The following is a 19,107-nucleotide window of genomic DNA, read 5'->3' as shown; positions in this document are numbered from 1 at the left end:
GTTGTAGTTCCAACTTCGGTTGCCTGCCTTTGAAAGCACACTTTCTCTATGTGATACATGGGGTACTCAAGTAGTAAATTGAAGGAAATTAATATGCCAACGACCATACCAMGYTGAATACATCGGTTCTCGTCCGATCACCGAAATTAAGCAGCGTCGGGCTAAGGGCGTTGATAGTATACCGCGTTTGTTGGGTCTCAACAAAATTTGTTCTGCGTTTATAAAGAATGGAAATACTCCGAACGATCGGAATGAAAAAAGAAACACGTGTGTCAGCTAGCCAAGTTAGTAGAAAATATATTGCGTAGTCAAGTTTCAAACCMTAAAGTTAGTATCGATAATAGTTTCGTATTCAAGTTTCGAACCGTCTCAGAAATTGTTGAATTTATTATCGATTTTTCGGCTGATATTATATATTGGTGATGTTGATTCTATCGATAGTCTTGCAGCTGTTTTACAGGAAAAATTCTTTGTTTTATTGTTGCAATTTGTTTTGTAAAAGTTAGTAAAGAAAATATAATGGAAAAGGGTGATATGTGTCAAAGTTTAATTGAATGGTTTAAAACCCTCAATTTAACAGCTCCGCATTCAAATTTAGGTGAGACTAGTAATACTAAATAGAAAGTAGTGTCAATTTCTAAACACAGATGATTTAAACATACATATACACTTTTTAAACTATATTTTTAGAGGAACTATCAGATGGAGTAGCCCTCGCGCAGGCATTAAATCAATTTGCTCCAGATGTCTTCACTGGTCTGTAATTTTTAAAATTAAAATGTACAATATTATATTGATTGATATTTTAGATTCGTGGTTGTCAAAAATTAATTCGGGCATCAATTGGCGTTTAAAGATGAGTAATTTAAAAAAGGTTGTTGAAGGAGTATATGATTATTATAGTGACGTATTAAGTTACTCGCTTGCGGACTTTGCACGACCCGATGCCCAGCGTATTGCTGAAAAATGTGATGCTGGTGAATTAGAGCGTCTGCTACAACTTATCCTTGGATGTGCTGTTAACTGCGGCGCAGGACAAGATTATATTCGACAAATTATGTGTTTGGAAGAATCATTGCAAGCTAATATAATGCGTGCTTTACAAGATTTGGAGTCGACATGGCAGGGAGATTTCCCATCGCGCACGTCGCAAAGCATAACAAATTTTGATAATAAAATTTTACAGGAAGAAAGAGACGCATTGGCTCAAAAATGTTTCGAAGCAGAAAAAAAGGTATTTTAAATATGTTCTTATTATTAATAATTAACTAAAGAACTTCCTCCTCGCCTTGCAAATAAAACGAAAACGTTATTTTCGATGTTAAAATAACCCCGTGGATTACTTTCAAATTCGAAAATGATTTATACTAATTTTCTTCGATTTGTTATTCAGCATAAGCGTAAAATATAGTATATTACATATATTGATTTTTTTAAATTTTATATTGAGGTTTGTAAGATATAAGTGAATTTATATAATTTAGTTATTTCGTTACAAAACCGACTTGTTCAGTAGAAACAATCAGAATATATGTATAGAAAATGAGCAAAATTTGAGCAAAATTTTAACACAAAATTTAACTTTTAGAATCTATTGCTGATAGAAGAAAAATCGAACATGCAGCAAGAGCTTGCAAAACTCCAGCTTGAAATTCAACATCTACAGTCTTCAAAACCTGAAATTGGGGATGATGGAGTTTCTATCGGCCCTGTGCAAGCGGGATCTGTGCGCTATTCCGAACTTAGGCGACAACTCGACCGTATGAAAGAAGAACTCTTACAGTCAGATGCCACCAGAGAAGATTTAAAATTAAAAGTTCAACAGCAGGAAAAAGAAATGCAAACCATGCAACAGCGAATCGATGAACTAACCGTAAGTAATACTATTGAAATTGGGAACAAAATTATTATTTTTTTCTATATTTTTATATTTAGAAAAGTACTTCGGAATTAATGCAACTGAAAGATGAAGTTGACGTATTGAGAGAATCAAATGATAAATTAAAAGAATGTGAAATACAGTTAGACACTTACAAAAAACGTTTGGAAGAGTATAACGATTTAAAAAAGAGTATTAAAATTTTAGAAGAAAGAAGTGCTGACTATGTACAGCAAATAGTGCAATTCGAAGAAGATGCTAAAAAATCTGCAACACTTAAGGGACAAGTGGAACTTTTCAAAAATAAGGTTTGCTATATACAACATTAATTCTTAGTATATACATATATGTATAAGTAAAAATAGATTCAAGACCTGCATACACAACTTGATGGAGAAATGAGCAAAAATGTTAAATTAGAGTTTGATAATAAAAATCTTGAAAGCAATATTTGTGCATTGCAACGTGCCAAAGAAAGTTTACTTAAAGAGCGGGATAATCTTCGAGAAGCTTTAGACGAACTAAAATGTGGGCAACTTTCGACAAGTTCTGGAAGTAAGTAAAAGTACATTTTAAAACTCCGTTATAAATTATATTTCATAATTTTTTTAATCACACATTTATTCAAGGCCTGAATGGAAACACAATGTCTAAAGAACTACAACCTACCGCAGTTGTAGAAAAGGTACACCGTTTGGAATTAGAAAATAAAGCTTTGCGTGAAGGTCAAGGCGGCCAAACGGCATTAACGGTAAGAAAATACACGTAGTATTCCAACCATTCAGCAATGAAAACCTCTTTTATATAGCAACTTTTGCATGATGCAAATAAGCGCAATGATAATTTACGCGAACAATTGAAGTTGGCCAATGAACGGATACTATCACTGTCGCATGCTTCACAGAGTGGAGATCCAAATCTCAAAGAGTAAGTTCTGTCTCTATCCTCACAAATATGCTAGGCCATGTGTTCTTTATATATTTATATCTTGGAAAGGGTAATTAAGTTAGCAATATACAGAAGGAAACTTTGGAAAATTTTCAATTTGCATTTATATAAATAATTAGCTTAACGAGTTCATTTATCCAAGTCCGTCGGTCTCTCTGTATATACGCAAACTAGTCCTACAGATTTCGAGATATCGAACTCAAATTCTACACTCAACATATTCTCTTTAAGAAGCTGCTCATTTGTCGGCATTGATAATATTTTTGTTAAAAGCAGGGCTACGATCTACGAACAAATTGTTTTGATCAATATAATATAATTATCCGCTCGTTGTATGAAGAACTTTTTTATTTGTCGAGATATCTTCTCGAAATTTAGGCCAGATTATTGTCCAAAGAAATCCTACAATCTCCGAACAAATGTTTGAGATTGATCCACTATAGGATATAGTTTCATAAAACTGAACGATGTAAATGAACTTATTGCAGGAAACTTTTTTATTTGTGAGAGTTTCGAAGCAACCGAAGTTAATGTTTTTTCTTGTACTTATTTATATCAGGTTTGAATTTGGCAAGCAGATTAAGCAACTAATGGAACTAAATGAACAAAAAAGTAAAGTAAAATATATCACTTTGCGTGAAATATTTTTGTTTTTAACAATTAAAAATCCTATTTTTCAGCTTTACAATTGGAGGAATCAGTTTCTCAAAATGTTTCCTTGCAAAATAAGATAACACAATTGGAAAATACACTCACCACTCGTGAACAAGATCTTTTGGCTTGTGATGCGAAATACAGAAAATGTGTGGATAAAGCAAAGGAAGTAATAAAAAGTCTTGATCCAAGACTTGCCAATGGTATGCTAATTTCGAGCTGATGAACTTAATGAAAAAAAATTTATTTTTTACAGTTATCGATGTAAATCTGCTTGAGCGGTCGCAGGATTCTGAAGAAGAACCAAAAGCAGGAATGAGTACGTTGGAGGAGCAATTAATGACAACGGCTTTCTACAGGTCTTTCGATATACACACTTGTTTTATTTTTAAAGGGGTTGTTAACCTGTGTTTTGATGTTTTATATTACAGATTGGGCGTAAATGCACAACGTGATGCAATTGATGCTAAACTGGCTTTATTAATGGGACAGGGGCAGACATTTTTAGCGCGTCAACGCCAATCTGCGCCCCGAAAATCACTAACGACATTCAAGAACAAATAAAAATCCTTTATAAATTTATTTTATTTCTAGATAGGAATTGTAACCCCATATATATGCATTAAATCATTTGAATAGTTAGTAGTGATTATTTAATGTCATAWTCAAAATGAGCGCATATTTTGCGTACCTATTTTTGCATAATTATATTTGACATGCATTAATGTATTTATTTATAAAAAAAGTTTTATACAAAGCAAACTTAAGTTTTGCAAATAAGAAATAATTAAAATATTTCTTTTAATTCTTTGAGTAGATCTTATCTGTACACTGTTACCTTCATGAACATATTTAATTAATTCATCATTTCAATGATATTGAGTGTATTCATTTTATTATACATCCACAAATATTAAAAATATATAAACATATTAACTATATTTTCGTTATTCATTTATATTTGTGTTTTTTTTTTATAGATAACTGCCTTTTCGAGTAGAATCGTATCTGCCGAAATAAATTTTTTCAAATTTGATCTTTATTTTACAAAGTTGAAAGTTATTTAATCGGATTTAATTGCTAAAACGACAGTGACTTTGCAAAAGACTTCCGTTAGGACGTTCTGCAGGAATAAACGAATAGATGACCAAATTTTCACATCTTTCCGTGCTGTGCTTCAGACTTTCTGCTAGTGCATAACGGAAGGGCGTTTTATTTTTTATTTAAAATTGATCATTTTGTTGCATAATTTGCAGCAAAGGGTACGTCACCATAAGGCAGTTAATAATAAATACTTATTGGAACAAGAAAAAAAGTAAACTTCGGTTGTACCCGTCGTAAATAAAAAAGTGTTCCACACAAGAATTTGGTTTTAATCGGTGATTTTTGATGGCAGCTATGAGCTATATATGGTCTATAAGCCACTTCGAAAGAGATTATACCGTGTTTCCCAAACAAGTGAATGATTTTGTCCCGGTCAGTCTGTATGACAGCTAAATGCTATAGTTGTCAGATATCGGCGGTTAAAAAAGAACGTGTGTGCAAAATTGTATATCGGTATCTTCGAAACCGAGAAGCTAGTTTGTGTACATAGAAATAGACAGAGGTACATGGCCAATTCCGCTACGATTTAATCACCAACAACAACGGATTTTACGATATTTAGCCCCAAGGAGTGCGATCACTTGCTTGAATCTGATCCTGTTAAATATAGTATCTAAAATTCAAATTGCAAATTTCTACATTTTACGCAAAAGTTGATAACGAGCATAAAGAAACGAAAAGTACGTTCACAAATCCTTACCTCAAATTAAGTGTTGGGAGTAATAAACCAAGCGTTGTCTTGGGTTGCTGCACGTCCTGTTATATAACACTGATAACTTATTTTCCTTCCACTGAACATTGTTTATTTTACTGCTAACATTGATCACAATGGAGCTTATTCCGCATGATAAGTTTTTCTCTTGCTTCTCTGAAGACATTTTTCACAATAATTAGTTGCAACGGCTGAGGCGAATTTAGTTTGAATAAGTCTGAATTCGTCTCGGGTGAAACTAAAGCTGAAACTTCATAATTCCCGAAAACACATGCGTTACTAAAACGGATAGGCAGTATACACAGAAGTTTCTATGATTTATTTATTTACTTACCTAAGACTGTTTTGATTTTTACACGATGATGAGTACTTGATTCTACAAATATTTGTTTTTGATTTCTCCTTAATTTATCGGCAGCGTACTAGCTTTACATATATACATAGAAAGTTCTTATTGGGAAATTTTCAATGGCGAATATCTTCTTTACGATTTTTAGATAATTTATATATTTTTTCCGTTTTTGTCTGGCTTTCGAATTTGACATTTTAATACACCGGCTTTTCCACAAAAGATTAAGTATTTAAACCTTTGAATTAATATTTTAATCTTGTAATCCCTAAGATCTTACTTAAAACTAATTTTTAATCCGAAAACCGGATGAAAAATGTAATCCCAAATACGTGTTTGAAAAAATATTTAATCTCGAAAACCGAATTAAAAATATATTATTTAATTACAATTACCAGATTGAAAAATAAAATAAAAAATAAAAAAATATTCCCAAGCATATAATCAAAAATTAAAATAGAATAATTAATAATCTAATTTTTAATACACAATTTTTCATAAAGATGCCAAAAAAAGTAAAACCCGTTCATCATACAAGCTACCCGTCTAAAAACTTCTGATTTCTTTTCACAAAGACAATGTTAACTTCCAATTTTCATGTTTATCCTTTTTAGAAGCAGCTTTTCAACAATATGATTGCAACAATTTTGTTTATAATTTTTTGGACAAATATGATTATTTTATTTATATTACATACATTCAATTTTATATCTTATACACATATGTTTATGCTAGTATGCCGGAAATAAAGTTGTGTTTATGTTTTTGTATGACTATATCTATTTTATGTACTAGTCTCTTTGGCACTGGTACTTTTATATGTAAATACGAATCTATATAGTCTAGCTTGTTGATAACATATTTGTAAATTTTTTAAGTATCTTTATCTTTCAGATATCAATACTACACAAATATAATGTATAGCTAAACTTAAAATTAATAAAAAAACAGCAAGTGATTTGAATTATTCTGTACATATGTACATATAGTATATTCATACATATATGATTAGCAAGTTTTTTGAAAATAAATATTTAACATAAAGCAACAGTCATTTACAGTTAGATTGATAATAATTATAAATTACGCCAATACATGTTCATATGTACATACATGTAACTATAAATGCAGATAACGTATTCTTTGGTGATTTTTAACAAAAAATTTCTATTCATAATAATTAATCATATACAATAATATAACACATCTATAATTTAATTAATACCCATATGTACATACAATTTATATATATTTATGTTTTTTTATTTTTAATTCTAAACATAGTCTACAGTGGGTCACAAAAGATTGCAGCTACAATTCACAAATTATACCCATTTACCAAATCGGACCTAAGAAATTACATAACTCGAAATATAGTATACATAAAAGCATTTTTTATACAAATTTCTATCAACTCACAAATAGATATTATTTTTGCTCTGTAAAGTAGAATTCTGTTGCATTGCCAGTTATCATAGATTATCTGATCTTGCTAGCAGACGAAATTAATCAGTTAACTTGATTCGAGCGAAATGATGGCATCAGATTAAATAAAGCTTTTAGGTCCAGTACGAGTTTCCGTTCACATTACCTGTGACTCAGAGATTACTGTGCGAAAAAAATGCAAGAAAAGTGGAACTACATAATTTTTTGTATTTGATCGCTTTCGACATAATTTTAAGAAGTCCAGAGGAGTCAATCTATTGGGAATAAGGGTCTTCAACCACGGTCTATGTCGATGAAGGACTAATCCACATTCTGTTTAAGAAAACATATCCATTTCATATCATTGAAATATCACATAGGAGTATATATGGAATATGTTCTCTTGCAATTTTATGAAGATAACTCGCATACTGACAGACATACATAGTTGGCATTAAGTCTGCTGAAATAATAGAAATCAATATACTAATATATTGCAGCTGGTGTAATTTGTTGAATATTTTACATGATTTTACCTATATATCTTCACGTACTTTTGCTAAGTTATCTTACTAATAGATCGATGCATACGGTATAAAGACAACCGGAAATTTTTATATTAGGTAACTGGTGTTTCCCTTTTAGATGTGTGGTTTTCAATGAGGCAATATCTTTTTCAGAGTTTGTCATTTTTCTGTTGCTTCATTATGAACAGACTGGATAACGTTCAGCCTCGGAGACTCCGCCAAATGAGCACCGAAAAATATCGATGCTGTAAAGCAGAGTATCGGAGAAGACTGGAGTGAACGCCATGATTATGATTTTTCATGCCTGAATTGGAGGTCAAGTGGACGACCATTTGTCCCAACAAGGCGGCGCTACCTGGCATACAGCCAAGGAAACAATCAAAGGGACACGGGGCATATTAAAATTTCTCAGCAAGAAAATAATTAGTGATGTGATTTTCACTCGAACTAATTGTGTTTTTTGCATACTAATCTTTAACCTTTCGAGCTGTTTAATAATTTAATTTATGTCATAATTTTGAAAATTTATAAAAAGAACATAAAATTATCCAAACGAGTTCCTGGGGAAGATGCTGCTTTACGATTTTCATGTAATGTACAACGCTGATTAACTTATGTGACAAGAATGTAACAATATATGCAATTAATAATATATCAGAACTGTTCAAAACGTCTTTAAATTATTACAGAAAAAGTATTTGTTTATAATTTACACATATCCCTAACTTTAAACATATGAAGGTGTATATATAAGAAATCTTTGGTATTTACAATGTCACGCGCTTGAAGCTTTGAATTTTGCATTTGAAGTAACCTTCATATTTGCACTGCTCACCATGGCCTCCACATATTTTCATCCTGCGGCTGTTGCTCTTGCCGTGCTAGAGCTTCATTGGGCCGCAGTAGATGCAACTGGTGTTGAGCGGCTGCTGCTGCTGCAGCTGCAATATTTGCCGAAAGAGGATTGCTAACCATGTTCAGTTGTGCTGCTTCTACTGTCGTTATTGAACTAGCGTCTAAGCGGGCTAGCTGATGTTGCTGTTGTGTGGCAGTCTTCTGCGAATCGGTTGATGTCATAGAGCTTACAGACGTTGAAGCAACAGAAGTTGCATTCGAGAGCACAGAGGCAGGACGTTCCATATTGATGTTACTAATCACTGGCGATGCTGTACTAGCAGCCGGCATACCATTTTCTTTTGCAGCCATGGTAGTGGCTGCATAGGCAGCAGCGGCATGTGCCGCCTCTAAAGCACCGGGTAGAGATCCATATGTGCTAAGTTTGCCGGCAATTTGAGCTGACAATGGAGGCACGTGATTCATTTCGATCAGCCGTTCGAAGTCTGTGCGAGTGGTAATTGCATCCATGACAGGATGGGTATTTAGACCCAAGGCTGCTGCTAATTGAACATAGTGTGGAGGAAGTACAAGGATCCCTGTTGGGTCGTTTACTTTAAGATGTTTGTATGTGTCCAAAACATTTGAACACAGCTATGTAAATAAAGGTATAGRTATTTTATTTATTAAGGTTTATGGATCGGATAATTTATTAGACGCTTTCTCACTTTACTGCGTTCTTCAAAGTTCTGCACAGCATTGATATCGATTACATTCGGTATATCGCCAGCAGAAATCATTGGCCGCATACTTGCATCACTTCTACTTGATCCTGCACTAACCTGAGGACCATCGGGATTATTGTTCTCATCCTGTGCAGAAAATTAATTCGAAAGTTTTTCATGAGACCTTAAAAATATCGCATAGAATTACTTGTGAACCTAGGCGCTCCGAACAGGGTGAATTTGTAGAATGTGCTACTGGCGTCCCAGTAGGACTAACAAAATTTCCTTTGCTTGTTAAAACATTCGAGGCGGCTTTACTGAAATCTAATGGGTTTGAGTCTTGGCTGCTATAGTCCAACGAGTTATCGTCCGGTTGACTGAAAAAAGTAATGCTTTAATACGGCAGTTTTAGGAGACATTACAAATCGTCTTAATAAGATAAATGTTATAAAAGAATGTTAAACTTACGGTTTCTTTGGCGCAGTGTTGATATCGTAACAACTGCTGGATGGACTGTCGGCATATGTCGCTGTGGAGTGAGGGCATATCTCAATGTCAATTTCAGCAATACATTGGTCCAAATGYCGTAAAAGCCGTGCTTTTGATCCCGGTTCCGACAGCGAAGGAATATTTCCCAAAGGTGGAGGTTCGGGCGTGGCCAAGTAACGTGCAACCTCTCTAGCGCAGTCCGTATATCCGGCTCTGTATTTATTAATGGCTACAAAGGTATACAATTTAAAAATAAAAATATAAAATAAAAGCATTTTGTTTTACTTGTGTCATCGAGATTTCGATGCCGTTGAAAGTGTCTCACTGTTAATTCGAGTATATCAGCTTTTTCCAATTTTGTGTGTTTGGTTTGTCCATCTGTGGTTTTTGACTGATTCTTTGTCGATTCCAAAATCAGAGCCTTTAGTATGGCCAAACTTTGATTGATACGTGCACGTCGTCGCTTTTCCATAAGTGGCTTGTTTGTTCGTTTCGTAATGTCCTGAGATGATGTTACATTTTGTGATGATGTGACTAGACCTATTGATTTTACTGCTCCTGTAGATGCTGACGCAGAAAATCCTGTTCCTGAAAATTAAAAGTAAAAAATTAAAAGTAGTGTTATTTAAATTTTTATAAAAAATGCTACACAATTCTTATACGCAATAAAGATGAAATATGGAATTATTATTAGACGGAGAACGTTTTATTGAGTAAATTTATTAAACCTCTTCCTTCGAAATAAAGAGATAAATTCTCGGCGAGAATAATAGACAAATCGATGTTCGAACGTTATAAAATCTATCTATTCTATCTAGTAGTAAGGTTACACTGTATCCYTTATATGCGATATCATGAAGAGATGGAAGAAAATGTATATATACATATACATATATACTTATATATTCTCTAATTATTCTCAGAAACGAGAAATATGCGTATAATCATATGTAATAAAAACTAATAGTCCTGCTTTATGCTGCTGCATATTCACGATCTCTGCTCAAAACCAATAAATAAACTAACTTGCATTGAAAGTTAATTTAGTATTCAAGCATGTAAACCAGAGCAAGCATGTTGAACCAGACGTCATCATATGTCATATTTCTTGGCTTCTAAAAGAATGTGTGGTAGAGCTTATATGACTTAAAATTTAGAACTGTTTTTGACAACAGTATATTTGCAACCGTTACACTGTGCGCAGTAATCAAAATTAAAAATAAGAAAAAACGTTAACTTTGGTCTCATCTTTGCATATACAAAAGACTATATGGGAGCAATAGCCTATAGTGGTCCCATATCGACGATTCCAATAAATAAGCAGCTTCTTGGGTAAAAGAACGTATGCAAATTTCGATCGATATCTCAGAAACTGAAGAACTAGCTCGTATATATACAGACAGACAGACGGACAGACTCACATCGACATCGACTCAGATCGTCATTCAGCTGATCTTTTAGATATACATATGTATTATATTGTATAGGTATACCGACGTTTCCTTTGACTTGAGTTGTAAGTTCAATAAATGGTGGTGGTTTAACCCATACACCCTTTGRCTACAACACAAAAAATCTTAAGTGGTGCGAAATTTTTAGAATCATTTTCGGTTTTAGTTACCCGAAATTAAAAAGAAGCAGCCTCTAATATTATAGGCTCAACATTTTTATACTCTTGCAACATTGGTTGTGTTTATCACCTAAAACGAATCGATCGATCGATCGGGTTATACACATTCTGACAAAAAAGCATCCGGCAATTGTAATTGAATTACATCTCATTGGTGCGTTGCGACTTTTGAAATGATTAAAAATATAGAACAAAGAATTTGTCTTAAATTTTGTATTTCTAACCAAATATCGTGTGCGGAATCGTTGCGAACACATGTCTACGAGTGTTACAAAGCCTTCAAAGACAGTCAAACTTGTTCTTGCTCGACTCGTCCTGAAATAGCTGAATTTTTTTACGGAGTACCGTAAACAGGTCTCTTTGGACTTGCTTGATTGTATGACCCACATTCATGGAGACCATCAGAATTTYCGATGAGAGTTTGACGTGCAAACGAGTCAACAATCGTTGTCATAACTGTATTACATATGGTGGGGACTACTTAGATGGTGACAAATAAATATTGAATAATTAAATATTTTTTGTCTTTTATTTACAATTTCCGGGTACTTTTTTGTCACAATATATGTATATATAATTGATCATAATGATGAGACGAGTTGAAATCCGAGTGACTGCCTACCTGTCTATCCGTCCTTGCAAGCTGTAACTTCAGTAAAAATTGAAATATCGTAACGAAGCTTGGTATATATATTCCTTTATTTAAAAAAGTATGGACGAGTTCGTAGATGGGCGTAATCGGATTACTGCCATGCCCACAAAACGCCATTAAAGTCAAACCAATAAAGTGCCATAAATAATCACGTAATTAAGATAATGAACTGTAATTTGGCACAGAGGATCGCTGTAGTACCTGAGAGATAAATATTTTGAAAAAGTGGTGGTGGCCACTCCTTCGAATAAGTTTAAGTTACAAATCTCTCAAATAGTTCAAGCAAAAATAACCAACTTTCACTAAGATAAGTTTTATAAGAACTCTTGTCGATACTGTGTAAAAAATAATGAAATCAGACCATAATCTCGCTCACTCCCATATAACGGTACTGTTAATAACTATTAAAAGTACGACAAATCAATAACCAAAAACTGCAGAGACATTAATTTTAACCAGAGAAATGGTATTAGACATCTTTATAAGAGCCGGTGCCAAAATTGGAAACTGGACGTGGCACCGCTGTCTGGATGCATGACAATACCTTAACATTCTTACGTCATTCCTATGAAAATCGGCGAAATTTACAAATCAAGAAAAAATTAATATAACCAAATAGAACCTTGTACGAATTGTGCTTTGAAGTAAGCCACCGTATGACCAAAAAATTTCCGAATTAAACCACAGCTGTCAATTCCCTGGGTACCGAATATGCGAACCCCAGTACCTATAGTTGACTTTTGACAGAAAATATCGTCCAATGTGTGAGATTTATAATTGAAATTCAGAGAAAATAAGAAAAACGTTAACTTCGGTTACACCGAAGCTAAATACCCTTCACAGGTGTATGGAAGCTATATGCTATAGTTAACCGATCTGAATAATTTCTTCGGAGATTACATTGTTGCCTTAGAAAACAATCTATACTAAATTTCGTGAATATATCTTGTCAAATGTAAAAGTTTTCCATACAAGAACTTGATTCCGATTGTTCGGCTTGTATGGCAGCTATATGCTATAGTTAACCGATCTAAACTAAATTTCTTCGGAGATTACATTGTTGATTTAGAAAATAACCTGTGTCACCTTTTGTGAAAATACATTGTGAACTGTGTAAGTTTTCCATACAAGAACTTTATTCCGAGCGTTCAGTTTGTATGGCAGTTATATGATATAGTGGTCCGATATCGGCAGTTCTGAAGCTTCTTGAAGTGAAAATGAATATGTTCATATATGTATGTATGTTATATATGTTGGATCCGATCCTCTGGTTGACGCTTTACACCCTAAGGTATTTCCCTCATTTTGGTCCTGGCAAGTTACAGGGGTATGAAATCGATTACCTCCAAATATAGCCCTTCCTTACTGGTTTAAAATTATGATACCAACACCCCAAAAGAAGAATGGACGCCTCGTTTTGAAAATCGATATCTTGAGATCAAATCTTCAGATTCTATATTATAAAGAATCAAAGACCACTAAGTTATTACGAACTACACTAAATGAGATGAGATTTAATAAAGATAGAGATTGTATACCATGTATTTTTGTAAGTGTTGACATTTTTCCAATCTTTCTCATAATATCCACAATTATTTGAAAAAGTTCAAATAAACAAATACACTTATTATTGCCGTAGCGGTTAAGAAAGGTTAGTAAATTTTATTGGAAAATTTAACCATTTATATACTACTCAATCAGTTTAGTGACAAGTCTTCTTAAACGGAAGCGACTTGACGGTAAATTCCAAAATTAAAAATTTTGCATAAACTTGACATTGACAATTATAAAAGATCTTGAACACTTTTATTCATCTTTACAACATTAGAATTATTCGATTGGACCAATATATATTTATATGTTTTAAATTTTCGATCGCATTTTTTCCAATTAAGATAACTACCGCTCCCCCTTGGTGATTTAAACTAAAAAATTTTCCATGACTGTTAGAATGGTCATTCGATAAGATACGATTTTGGAACACCATTATTTCCGAAACACATCTTAAATTCTGAATGATAATTGAGCAAAACAAATAAAGAAATATAATTGGCATATCCATTTGAGAATATGTTCTAACTTTTTTAATTCTATTAATTACACTGGTAAACAAAAACCCACTTGTTTTTGTGACGTGAACAGAACAGTTTATTATATAAACATTGCAACAGATTTCTTTTTTCAGATCACCTTTAGTGTTTTTGCTATGAGGATTTTTGTTTAAAAACTCATCGATAGATAAATTATTGTTATATAAAAAACTCGGATGSGAGTCCAGAAAGTGAATTTCAAGGAACATGTTACAACCCTTTTCTTTTATAGAAAGTAAGTACTTCAGTTAGAAGATCTTTGTAATTGTCAGCATTCATATTTCGAATAAAATATTTAAAAACATTTCTAAAAGCTGTCCGGGCTCGTATTTCAGTTTCATTGCACATTTCCTCAAATGGTATGTCTTTCATTAGTTCTGTTATTTGCGGGCTCACAAATATGCCCTCCTTAATTTTTGCTTCATTGACTCTTGGAAATTTTTGTTCTTTCAGTTCTGTTCATTGTCTTGACAAAATTCTTCATTTAATCCAATTTAATATATAAAGATGGTAGTAATACCTTCTTGGGATCAACTAGAGCTTCACTGGTAACGTTTTTTTTGTCCTGGAGTGACAGTCTCTCACACGGCTGTATTATGATGTATTGTAAAATCTAACGCCGCAAGTTACAGAATATCTGTGGGTGATTGAAAAATTCTGTTTTCAGATTTCACTTTAGAGTATCAATCCGCATTAGAAACACCTAAGAATTTTCATGTCACAAATTATTTGTCTACAAGTGATATTTTTTGATACCAAATAAATGGATTGATCTGAAATTTTTTGGTTTATGATTTACAAATACTACATAAATTAACGTAATTTTCTGAGTAAGGCACTCTACAAAAAGTAASATAACTCGAAATTACTAGGTATCATTTTCAGAACATAAGATACTGATATTCCATTATTAACACAATTGGGGTACTCACCAACTTGTCATAAAGCATCGTAAAATCATACATTTTTATACYAGTTAAACAAATTTGTTGTTGGATTGCATACTAAAATAAGTTTAGGCAAATACAACTCTGAACGCTATGTTTTCGGATCATTATAACTTACAACTTTACGAGACTATGTGAAACCCCTAAATATGTATGTACATATATGGATGGTGATCAGAAACGTATTTGAAGATTAATTTTCCAGCAATCAGGGAAATTCAAACCATCTTCAAAAATTACTAATCCTGTTAAGAAATAAATCTTTTTTTGAAAGGATATAATATATAGTTTTATTGTTTCCCGTGCTTCAAAAATTGCCGCTTAAACTTTTTGCCACAAATCATAGAAAATAAATCCTTCCAAAGTAGGATTTCAACATTCTTGTTTTAAATTCGATGATTTTAAGATCTTTGCATGTTTAATTGTGCGTTTGATTGTGAGTTAATTCTTTTTTTGTTTTTTAGGAATGTTGAAGGACAAATCATACTCACGTGGTGGATATTATATGTAAAATAACAAAAGTATTGAGTCACATTGATTGCTAAATCAATACCGAAGTTTTCGTATTTCGACAAGCTATATTTTTAAAAATAACATGCAAGTTTTTGTCTACCAGCCTTCTGAATTAGTTCAATCAGCTAGATTTGTTTATCTGTAATCGTGTTTTTCTCTAAACTACATTTTTAAAATTTGCATATTTTGTCGAATTTTGATATTTGAACCGTAGTTATTGTCTTGTAGAAAATTTTTCGTTTAGGAGCAATTTTTCTTAGAATCCCCAAAAATCGTCGTTTTAAGGAACACCTGGTGTCCTCATAATCTCTACCTATTTTCGTAGAGTTTTAAATAAATATGTTAAATGTTGTCTTTAATGAAGTGTATATTATACGAATATCACAGTCTAAAGGTTTATAAATTTTGGACAAATTCTTAAATTATTTATTCAAGAAATAAATTAAATTGAAAAATACACCCCAATAATAATATTAGCATATTTATGACCACAATCCGACCTAGTATGTTACAAGTTTTCATATCATCATCATATGGAATAACTTGGTCGAAGCTTTCATACCATCAACGATGTAAGTATGCATTTTTGTCATACCGACGCCAAGCAAACTCATTTACATTGTACATATTGAAAGGAGTTGGTGATCAGCTTGAATCGGTTTGAGTGGTACAGCCAAAAAAAAAAAAAAACAGCAGCTCCGAAGCTAAAATGCATTCGCAGGTGCACATCTTATGGCGTAAAAAGGTATACAAAGATCTTTATCTTGATTTTGATCGGTTTGTACGACTGAATGCTATAGTAGTATATATATAAGCAAATTCTTCTTCGCTTTGAACATCCTTGTCAATTTCGTGAAGATATCTCGTCAAAAAAAAAAAAGGTTTTTAATGCAAAGACTGGAATTTGATTGATGGTAGCTATAGTGATCCGATATTGGCGGTTTAAACAAATGAGCAGCTTCTTGAGAAGAAGGTTGTGATTTTCAGATCGATATCTCAAAAAGTGAGGCACTTGTTCACATATGTATGTATATATSTACAATTAGACGGACATGGCTAAATTGACTGTGTTCTTCATGCTGGTCATTTACATATTTTTTCTAGGCTTTCCGAAGTTTTCTTCTGGGTGTTACAAACTTCGTAACCAACTTAATATATCCTGTTCAGGGTATAAAGTGTGGTCTAACCGGATATTATATTCAATGYAAGAATGTAACACACATAGTTAGAACACAGAAATATGTGAAAATGTATCTTTACAGTTTCGAGATCTTAAGCCATAATTTTAACGAGTGCAACAAACCAATTATAATCCATGATCTGTTATCAATCACTGCAATTTTGTGCTTAGAAAATCATAATCACATAAATTATTAAACTCTTATTACCAGTTGAGGTTTTACTTTTAGCATAATCCTTGTCGCGTTTTGCTGTCATATTGTCATGTTTGCCGAAAAGCCCCGCGTATCCGTAACTAAACAAAGAAACGAAATGTTGCAGATGCGTCCACGGTACACATGATCACCACACTGTTAAGAATCCACTTAGTCCATTAGCAAACAAGGCAAGTGGCTATCAAAGACGTCACTTTGTCTTTGCCGTCTTAAGTTTGTGCGGAAATAGCAATGTCACAATCCGAGTACTCTACAAGTGCGTATGCATTGTAGGCGAACAACCGTCGCAAGTTAAACACAACGAAATTGAAAGCGCGCTGACTCGTGTGTTTTAAACAAACTTGTAGGCTACAATTAAATACTACCACACGCACAACTGCACCATACCCCACATTGAGGCCAGACACAAACGGCAATTACGTCTGTAGTCACACTAGCACTGTGTCAGCGACGGTGCCGACGATAACGTGGATGTGTTAAATTGCTTTAAGCACAATGCGTTCAAATGGAATGTTTCGCTAAACGATGTTAACCACGAAAAATAAGCAAATTTGAACGAAGCGAAACGAAAACGTATCGAAGCGTCCACACGCCAAGACGTCGCACGACGAACTAACAGAATTTAAATCAAAACTGAATCATTATCCTTGGTGCTTTTCTAAATATCCTGGCCGCGCCGACGACTGCGACGACCATGCGCTACATACCAACATACAAATTTTCATGTGAACATATACATATATGAATGTGTATGCATGTGTGTCGAAGCGAATCACAACAGTGGCATGCTATGCCGCATGTCGCATACCGAGTCGACTCGAGTTCAGTTCAGTTCAGTTGAGTTGAGCTGAGCTGAGCGCGGCAGATTGGAGTCAGCTAACCACCAGCAAAACAACAGAAACGAGTATAACTACAACAACAATAATAGCAAACACAACAACAACAATAACAACAAAGAATATAAGAATGGCGCGAGCAATGCCAGTAGCAGTAGCAACATGCGCCAACGCCAAGTAATGGCAACATTCGCCAGTTTGTTGGTTGGTTCCTTGGTTGACTGGTTGTGGCAAGTTGTGTGCACGCGGCTGTGCCACTGGGGCGTTTGGGCGGCAACCGTTGGGACTTAAAGCCCGTGCAAAACCACGACGACGCAACGACTATGCCATCGACTTACGACTTGACACCAACATCGGCGTTGTTCAGCAAAACGAGAGCACCGCCAACACGGTGAAGAGGATGACGATGACGTATGTGATGTACAACGTCTGGCACTAAAAGTGCAATATGACTACAAAGATTAGCTACGTACAGTAGTTTGATGTATGTCTCCGATTCGTCAGCAAAACACAAGCAATGCCAATTGACAAATGCATTAGTTTAAAGCGATATACTCAATGCCATTCATTATATTAATCTTTAAAACACTTAGTCGCATTAATAGTTTAGAATTTTATAATGTAGATCGTGATAGAAACGCATCATTTCGCACAATGTTTGCCAAACTAGCCCAACGCGCTCACAAACAGCATCACTTGGCATACATACATATATCAACTGACTTTAAAGACAAATAATACAATGTGCGTCGACTGCTGGGCTCCAGAGATGTCGTGTGGCTCGTCAAGCGCTTACACTACAGCCCACCTAGTCCCATATGTGTTTGTACATACATACAACCGTTCAAATTTATAACAACGCAGAACGACGTTTAGAGAAAAAAACACAAACATTGCGGATCTGCGATCCACACTGTCTAACACCTGTCTCTTATACACATCTAGATGTGTATAAGAGACAGCTACAGCCCACCTAGTCCCATATGTGTTTGTACATACATACAACCGTTCAAATTTATAACAACGCAGAACGACGTTTAGAGAAAAAAACACAAACATTGCGGATCTGCGATCCACACTGTCTAACACAGTGCCATGCACACATTATGGTTTGGTAGCTTTTACAATTGCTGCTGAAGTTTCGTCTGCGTCTACGCTTTTCTGTTTCCCCGCCTCCGACACCTTCGAAACTGAAATTGCCGTTTACGTTATTTGCCGCCGCTGCTTGTTGAGCTCTTGGTGTCAGGGTGGAATTCCCTTGGCGTGTGTACTCAAATGCATTCCTCTGCTTTCCCTTCAACGTCTGACGCTTCTTCGCTTTTAGTCGCTAACGTCGCGCCTACTACCCAACCAACCGTATAACATGTACATACATACCTATAACGACAAGCCGTCCCAA

The 19,107-nt window shown here is 34.1% G+C and overlaps 2 protein-coding genes across 4 annotated transcripts; one reads left to right on the top strand and one right to left on the bottom strand.

The window, feature by feature from the left end:
• The first annotated feature begins 441 nt into the window (after nucleotides 1-441).
• Nucleotides 442-4,316, top strand: LOC108972754 (protein hook). 2 transcript variants are annotated; one of them, XM_018939520.1, is made up of 12 exons: nucleotides 442-598; nucleotides 691-756; nucleotides 810-1,234; nucleotides 1,589-1,873; nucleotides 1,936-2,187; nucleotides 2,245-2,434; nucleotides 2,509-2,630; nucleotides 2,688-2,806; nucleotides 3,387-3,439; nucleotides 3,508-3,684; nucleotides 3,738-3,840; nucleotides 3,913-4,316. In XM_018939520.1, exons 1-12 carry the CDS (start codon nucleotides 520-522, stop codon nucleotides 4,043-4,045), a joined length of 2,004 nt encoding a protein of 667 aa, XP_018795065.1. In that variant the 5' UTR covers nucleotides 442-519; the 3' UTR covers nucleotides 4,046-4,316. The 2 variants fall into 2 exon arrangements, with proteins under 2 accessions (XP_018795065.1, XP_018795066.1); XM_018939521.1 differs by lacking the exons at nucleotides 3,738-3,840; nucleotides 3,913-4,316 and having other exon boundaries at nucleotides 3,387-3,444; nucleotides 3,508-3,660.
• Nucleotides 4,317-6,296: 1,980 nt separating this feature from the next.
• Nucleotides 6,297-17,707, bottom strand: LOC108972774. Of its 2 annotated transcripts, none has more exons than XM_018939553.1 (6): nucleotides 16,882-17,707; nucleotides 9,932-10,234; nucleotides 9,626-9,875; nucleotides 9,366-9,534; nucleotides 9,161-9,304; nucleotides 6,297-9,086 (listed from the first exon to the last, which is right to left on the bottom strand). In XM_018939553.1, the coding sequence occupies exons 1-6, from the start codon at nucleotides 16,913-16,915 to the stop codon at nucleotides 8,430-8,432; spliced, it is 1,557 nt and encodes a 518-aa protein (XP_018795098.1). In that variant the 5' UTR covers nucleotides 16,916-17,707; the 3' UTR covers nucleotides 6,297-8,429. The 2 variants fall into 2 exon arrangements, with proteins under 2 accessions (XP_018795098.1, XP_018795097.1); XM_018939552.1 differs by having other exon boundaries at nucleotides 16,867-17,706.
• Nucleotides 17,708-19,107: the final 1,400 nt, after the last annotated feature.

This window comes from Bactrocera latifrons, unplaced genomic scaffold, assembly GCF_001853355.1.
Source record: "Bactrocera latifrons isolate USDA-ARS-PBARC rearing strain unplaced genomic scaffold, ASM185335v1 scaffold_420, whole genome shotgun sequence".
NCBI classification, from domain to species: Eukaryota; Metazoa; Arthropoda; class Insecta; order Diptera; family Tephritidae; genus Bactrocera; species Bactrocera latifrons.
The sequence above is the reverse complement of the archived record's forward strand: the minus strand, read 5'-3'. Positions and strand labels throughout refer to the sequence as shown.

What these genes read in the sequence shown, in the direction of transcription:
- LOC108972754 (XM_018939520.1), top strand. Translation starts at nt 520, where the DNA reads ATGGAAAAGGGTGATATGTGTCAAAGTTTAATTGAATGGTTTAAAACC. An exon ending in GGAGATCCAAATCTCAAAGA is followed by an intron (nt 2,807 to 3,386) that starts GTAAGTTCTGTC and finishes TATTTATATCAG; the next exon opens with GTTTGAATTTGGCAAGCAGA. An exon ending in GGAACTAAATGAACAAAAAA is followed by an intron (nt 3,440 to 3,507) that starts GTAAAGTAAAAT and finishes CCTATTTTTCAG; the next exon opens with CTTTACAATTGGAGGAATCA.